This window comes from Lynx rufus, unplaced genomic scaffold, assembly GCF_022079265.1.
Source record: "Lynx rufus isolate CCGP_SWC_20201006 ecotype Redwood Valley unplaced genomic scaffold, mLynRuf1.p SCAF_12, whole genome shotgun sequence".
Lineage (NCBI taxonomy): Eukaryota > Metazoa > Chordata > Mammalia > Carnivora > Felidae > Lynx > Lynx rufus.
Window position 1 is genome coordinate 19,675,898 of NW_025814826.1, and position 7,436 is coordinate 19,683,333.

Sequence of the window (7,436 nt, forward strand, 5' to 3'; positions counted from 1 at the left end):
TCTTAACTATGTTAATGTAGATTGTAAATCTCCAGAATGGAAAGAGTATATGCAGTGAAACCCAAACTTACTTTTTTCAACTCAAACTTAACAGAATCTTGCATCAATCATTTCATTCATTACTTTTTTCCCCAGCTATCTCAAAAATCTTGGTAGCCTGACTTACCAAAGACACCTTTTACTCTAGATGACAAGAAAGGTTTAAAAGGAGACTTGCTAATGGATTTAAATTATAATTAAAATGTTCACTGCAGGATGTTATTTGGGGTAAGTCACTATTTTTTTTCATAAACGGTGAAAAAATTGATATTACCAAAAGCATATAATTGGGGTCGATGGCACTCAAGTAATCTCCCCTCCACCCATATATCCCTTTTTAATAACACCACTAACCAAAATAAGGCTGGGACTGGAGGTACAGAGAGAAGCAAAATTTTTTGCCTAAATATTTTACTTACATTTCTGGGGGTAACTATAATGGTAGGTAACAGATTCTTAAATAAAAAAACTAAATCAGTAGGATCACTTTAGAATATGCTAAACAACACAAATTCACACCCTGATGCAAAAATCACTTCCCTAACAAGTCCTCTTTTTTCTCCATCATTCTCCCATATCTCAAGGGATCCCACCCTTATGACTGTCCCTGAATGCCTCCCCTTGCCTCTAAAACCTTCTTCTGGTCACCCTTTTCACTCCTATTCTGTATCAGTGCCAACTTCCAACCTTGAACTAGTTCATCCTAACATTTGCAGCGTATCTTCATAGATATCTGATATTAGAAGCAGAAGTTGAATTAGTCATAGACCTAACATCAAAGAAACTCCTGAAACTTAGAGGCCTAATTGGAATATGGCACAAACGCAACCTCCCCTCCCGGAAAGACAAACAATGCTACCTTCAAGTCTGATCCTCTAACAATCCTAAATTCTTTGAAACTAAAAATAGCTCAGCTGTTGTCTCATCTGCCAGCAGATGGCCAGACTATTTTTAATTCAGGATTCTAGAGAGCAGGAATGGATCAAGCTAAGCTAGGGCAGCCTAGAAGCCCTCTGCAGTTTGGTCTTAGCTGCAGAGAGCTGTAGTGGGGCAGGTACCAAGAGAGGGCAACCTGGAGCTGTTCTTGGGCTTGTGGGCTTCACAGTGATTTTAACAATGTAGATGTGAAGGGTTTTTTTGTTGGTTTTTTTTCTGGGTTTTTGTTTTTGTTTGCCATTCTTCAAAATAAAGTCTGAAATGTAAGATAATTTGTTTAAAAATTTAAATAATCTGCATACCCTTTAAAGTTTTCATTATTTTTCTTGTGAAAAAAATAGAAATTTTCTGTATATAGTATCTTTGCAAATGGATTTTGTTTTAATAAAAATCTCCCCTAATCTAGAGAAGGTGTCCTAAAACGTTTAACGAAAAAGTATAGTTTTCTTAAGAATTGTGATGAAATATAATTTCATCAGTATTATTTACAGAATTCCTATTCATAACGGGTCACTATAGTAAAAGGTAACTAAATTTGGAATACCAGTGCTCTGAAATCTCCTCACATGCCAATAAAATGATTTTAAAACACAAAAGGATTAAAAGTCTGACATACCATACATTTTCCTGTTTATTGCCCATCTCCCTTCAACTCCTCAGTAAGTGCTCAGTAAATATTTGGGGGTAGAGAAGAGAAAGGATGCAGGCAGGTGTATTCAGAAGAGTTATATACACAGTATATTTAGAAGGATTATAACACTCACATCTATACTTCCTTCATCCAACTCCTACCTGTTCACAACCTAATCTACATCAGAGATGACCAAACCAGTCCATTCCAGTTTACATTCCCATCCTGCTTGATGGCCACATAGATTAAGAGACCAAAGTGGGCCTGGATTCTCAACAATGAAGACCAAGGGGAGACTTATAATAGTTTCCAGGGACAATACATATTTGAAGATACCATCTTACTACAAGACATTATACTTTCTGTAACAATGAAATGGGTTATCCCTATCCATTTATGTTTGGCAATAATGTAAATGTATGACTGGAAGGAAACTAAATTCATCAGGGATTAACTACTTTGAGATTGTTCAATGAAATTTTGCAGGAGACTAAATGTAACTCCTAGAAAATGTGAGAAAAAGCCTTATACATCTTAAGAAAGTACTGTGTTGCCTAGCCCCTGCCTGGGTAGTCACATTCCTCATAATAAAGCTTCTGCTAACTATATGGAAGAGGCAGACAAAAAGTAAAAACCCAGCAAAATCTGCAACAGACAATTCCTAGTATAGCTGGCACACTCACTACCAAGTAGCTGCTATACCTAGATACGGTAAGGACCAAGCTATAAGCCCTCTAAAGGTGCCAATCAAGAGGGACAAGAAGGGGCGCCTGGGTGGCTCAGTTGGTTGGGTGACCGATTTCACCTCAGGTCATGATCTAGCAGTCTCTGAGTTCGAGCCCCGCATCGGGCTCTGTGCTGACAGCTCAGAGCCTGGAGCCTACTTCGGATTCTGTGTCTCCCCCTCTCTCTGCCTCTCCCCTGCTCACGCTCTGTGTCTGTCTCTCAATAATAAATAAACGTTAAAAAAAAATTAAAAAAAAAAAAAGAGGGGCAAGAATATTCAATGCACAAGTTAACAAAACTGTGTGTTCACGTTCATGGCATATTAGAGAGGATGTAACCTTACTATCATTAAGTTCCATATCCCAATTTTACAAGGAAGGAAACTAAGGCCCAAAGACTCGACTATACTGCAATGTAACAGAATTGCGATTTAACCCAGGATCCCAGATTCTCCTTCCACTGAACTCTCCATTAAAACACACTCACTTAGGGGTGCCTGGGTGGCTCAGTTCATTAAGTGTCTGACTACTGGTTTTGGCTCAGGTCATGATTTCACAATGCATAAGTTAGAGCCCCATGTCAGGCTCTGCACTGGCAGTGAGGGGCCTGCTTGGGATTCTCTCTATCTCTCCCCCTCTCTCTCTGACCCTCCCATGCTCTCTCTCAAAATAAATCAACTTAAAAAAAAAAAAAAACCCACTCACTTATATTGGCATTTTGGAGAAGAAAAAATACGTATATAAAACACACTCCATTTCTTCAGTCTAATACTTATAATTTAGTATATTAAAAATATATTTAACATGGAAAATCTGGCCTCAAACTAAACGTTTAGTTTGAATCTCTAGAGTTCTTTAACCTGCACATTATTTATAAACATGTAATTCCTTTAAAAACTCTAAAAATCATTTCTTCCCTCATCCCACCCTAATTTAATAATTACTCCTTTCAGGACCTAGATGTAAATTCAATTTTTTACACTATACAATGTCTTGTCGTATACCTAAAACAGTCTTTCATTAGCTATGAGAATAATAAAAGATGAACTTCTAATCCACGAAGGGCCAGAAAACTAAACTTAAACCCACTATACCACAGATTTAAAGAATTTTTAACGAAAATTTCTATGGTAATGTTTTTCACATCACCACCTTAAAGTATCTAGAAAAGAAGTTAAAACAATATAGATTATAGCAAGTTAGAAAGTAGTATATTTTAATAATTAAAAGGTCTTTGCTGTCTTCACGCTTTAGTACACCTTTAAGTTACCCTGGATTTTTTTCCCTTCAAGAACACTTTTTTTTCCAAAGCCCATTTAACAAGTTTCATTTTCTTGTCAATCCGATATAGTCTATTTCCACTGCTATAAAATAAAAGACTAAGTGTTAGGAATTCATCTTTGTGTTAAATGTCCTGGTCTCTCCTTAAACGATTTCATCTTTGACGGATGCCATAGATCAGTGTTCTCCCTTTAACAATTCCTCATCTTGCCTGTCCTCACTATAGGTATTGTTTGGAATTACTCTGCTATGGGCTTCAGTACACTAGATCTCCTCCGTCTGAACTACAGATCAGAATGCAAGCTTGAGAGCAGCTGCCACTGTCCAGACATGTGGCTGGTGGGTGTCATTGTCTTTTTCATTTTCCCCATTTCAAAACCTCCCTTTCTTGTCATAAAGCCAGCATATTTAAAGGTCCTTCACTTCCTCGCCTTTATATCGCCACCCCCACCCCTTAACCTCTGGTCTTGTTCTTCCAGGTCAGTCCAGTCACATACAACATCACTCTGTTTTTCTTGTGGCGGAGGCGGAGAGATGTCAGAATGGGCTACACCTCTTACAAACCCCTGCTCAAGACTGTCAACAAGGGAACAACTTCGGCCTATCTTCCCAAAGTATCATACCAAACAACAAAGTTATCGAAATTACGATACGGAACCCTTCCCACGCCCAATCTTGACAAATCAGCTCCACCTCGATTTTCAAGCTAATAAACAACAGCTCATCTTCTGCTCATCACAAAGGGTGATATCCTGTCCGCACCGCACGGTCCATCAGCAAAATCTTCCCATACTCTCAAGTCGATTCCAAGCCCTGCCCTGTTCCCCGAGCCTAGCTTACTGCCCTTCCTCCTCCACCCTGCCTCTGCCCCACATCCAGCCGAGTTAGTGTCAACTCCAGCCAGGGAGCAAAGAGCTTCGCGAGGGCTCCCTGAGGTCAGCGGCGCCGGCTTAGGGCAGCCCCAGACGACCCCACCTCCGGCGGCGGCTGCCGCGCGGGCCGCCCCTACCCCCGCCCCGGGCCTCCTCCCCGCTCACCTAACGCCACCTCGCACGCTTTGCGCAGCTGGGAGTGATGCGCCTTCTTCACTTCCTTGTCGGCCAAAATCTTTTCCAGGGCCCGGGTCAGGAACATGTTCTTCGTCTTCTTCCCCTCATACATGGACGCAGAGAAGGAGGCGGCGGCTCGTCCGACCCGCGGCTCCCAGCGGCTGGAGGGGAGGAGGAAGAGGAGGAGGAGGGGGAAGAAGAGGAGAGAAAGGAGAGGGGGTGGAAGTGGAGGAGAGGAGGCGTGGAGGGCAGCGGCAGGATCAGGAAGGGGCGGGCAGGTGGGAGCAGTCGCGGTGCAGGCGAGGGGCACGGAGGTCTTCACCGCCTCTTGAGAGGCCACCCCTAGAGGGCCGCGCCCGTCGGACCTCCGCTCTCCTGCCTGGGGTCGCTTCCCGGCCACCCCCCCTCACTCGCCCCTCCGGCCCAGGGGCGGCGAGGGAGCCCAGTCCGGGCGGCCGTCTGCCGGGAGCCGAGGGACAAGGCGGCGGCAGCTCAGAAGCCCGAAGAGAGCACGGCTGCCCTAGCTACCGTGGGGATTAGCACCCGCCGCGGCCGCGGACTGGCCTCCATCACCGCCGACCTGCCCCGGCCGCCATGTTGGGAGGAAACGACGCGTCACGCAGCGGCCGAACGGCTGCAGAGGAGGAAGCGGCGGCGGCGGCGGCGCTGCCTGCCCAGAGCTGCCGCGGCGCGGGGAGGCTGGGGGCGGAGGGCGGCGCGGGAGGAGAGGCCCGAGCCGCAGCGCTACGGTGGCCCGGCGGGGCCTCGCCGCCTCCCTCGTTCGCCTGCAGGGCGGCGTGGGGCGTGGCGGGCGTCCTGCGGCGCTTGGCAATTCGGGGCCGCTTCGCTGCGGGGCCGAGAATCCGCGGTACCCCTGCTCCCACCCGGTAAAAAGGACTCCAGGCTACGCTGCTTCCACTTCTCCGACTTCCTGAAGATCCTGTTAGTGAAAGCGCAGTCCCTTCAGCTCCAGGGATCGCGGAAACACCCGCATCGCCCATTCTCAGCCGCACAGTGTTTCCACCTGCCGCGCTCGACTCTAAATTTCCTTACCAATGCGTGAAACGGCTATCCAGGATCGTGCTCTCCGACTACCTCAAGGAGGAGTTTCTCTTAGGAAGAGTAAACTAAAACCAATTTGACATGGATTCAGGCATGTTGTACTTTTTTTTTTTTTATCTTTGTAGGATTAGTCAGTGAACTCTAGATTTCGGATCCCTTCTGAATTAAGTCTAAAGATAGGTGAACAGGTAAATGTTTCTGATTGATGAGGTCCCTTAGAGCTCTGTGTTTCTGTGCTTGTAATACTACAATGCGGTCCAGGACACGAAAACTAGTTGAAGAATAGAAAAGCTTTAAATACAGATTGCCACAAACATGTGACCATGTTTCTGCTTTGGTACCAAAGAATAATTAAAATTTCTACAGTGTTTAATTCAGAGCATACAATTATGAAGAATACCATAAAATATATGCAGGGAATTTATATAGTGATTTAGGTGCATGTCTACAAGTTCAAAGCTCCTGGGTCCCAAATTATTAAGAGGATCTCTCACTTCTGATCTGTTCTATTGCTCTGACTAGGGACTTGTCCTAATGCAACCAACCAAACCTATGAAACAGAGGGGCTGTGATGGGGCAAGATTTGGGACAGGCTAAAAACCATGGAAAGTAAAAGTAGAAACCTTGAAGGTGACCCTGAATTAAAGTGGACAAGTAGATTAATTTTTAAAACTGAGAAACAGATACACAAGTTCATTAATTTCATTTTAAAGACAATTTCTACATTCCTAAGGGATTGGAGATTTAGTATACTAGATCAGACATAATACTGATTTCTGTGTACACACAAAGATTATAAAAATTTTTTAGAACAAGCCCCATTTCTAGTTTATCTTTGTTTCTTCATGCCAATGTTTGTGCCAGGTACTTTTGAAAGTGCTAATCACCAAATCTATTTACTCTTCTTCCTCAGTGCAGAGATGCATTGTGTTCCCCAGCCTCCCTTGCAATTAGGTGTAGCCATCCAGATTTACCTAATTAAAAAAATAATTCCACAATCAATCTTCCATGCTTGTTTCCCTTCTCTGGCCACATGCTGAAGATGGCAGAGCCACAAATTAGAGGGATCCTGGGTCCCTGAATTAGCATTTGGAGGAGAGGCATCCATCCATCAGGAGTATTTGTTTTGGACTTTATATGAACAAAGTAAGTTCTTCAGTTATGTTTAGCAGCTAGCTCTCTCCTAAACATTTGGCGTTCATATAAACAGATCTCTGAGCTTCAAGTGCCCAGAGTCTACTGCATACCACATATCACAATCTGTAATCATCTTGTCTGCTTACTTGTTTATTGACTGGTTTTGTTTTCCTCAAAAGAGGAAGGACTTCATCTGTCTATTCGCTTCTGTATGCCTAGCATCTAGTATAGTCAATGGCATAGAGAAGGCCTTTAGAATGAGCTTGAATAGAAACTTAGGTGAATGCAAGATACTGGACTAAGTCAGGCATGATCCTCACCCCTGTGGACCTTAGCATATGTAGTAGGGAAAAGAATATTAAGTAAATCACTAGTGAATATATAATTATAAAATGTGTTAAGTACGATTAAAGAATAGAGTGCAATAAGGGGCTCTTTAGATTTTGGATTCAGGGATGGTTTTCATAAAGAAGTAACATTTAAATTGAGACCTGAAAGAAGAGTAAAATTTAGCCAAGCTAAGTCAGGCAGTCTTTTGGAGTAAGGGGGAAGCTTGGCAAGTTTCAGGAACCAAAA

At 43.5% G+C, this 7,436-nt stretch overlaps 1 protein-coding gene across 1 annotated transcript in view; it reads right to left on the reverse strand.

Moving 5' to 3' along the window:
- The window catches only part of ARFGEF1 (ADP ribosylation factor guanine nucleotide exchange factor 1), a 150,672-nt gene extending 145,362 nt beyond the window's left edge, over window positions 1-5,310 (reverse strand). Inside the window, exon 1 of the mRNA XM_047074012.1 lies at window positions 4,650-5,310. Coding sequence (XP_046929968.1) covers window positions 4,650-4,773 — 124 coding nt within the window. The 5' untranslated portion in view covers window positions 4,774-5,310. The remainder of the gene's footprint in view (window positions 1-4,649) is intronic.
- Window positions 5,311-7,436: the final 2,126 nt, after the last annotated feature.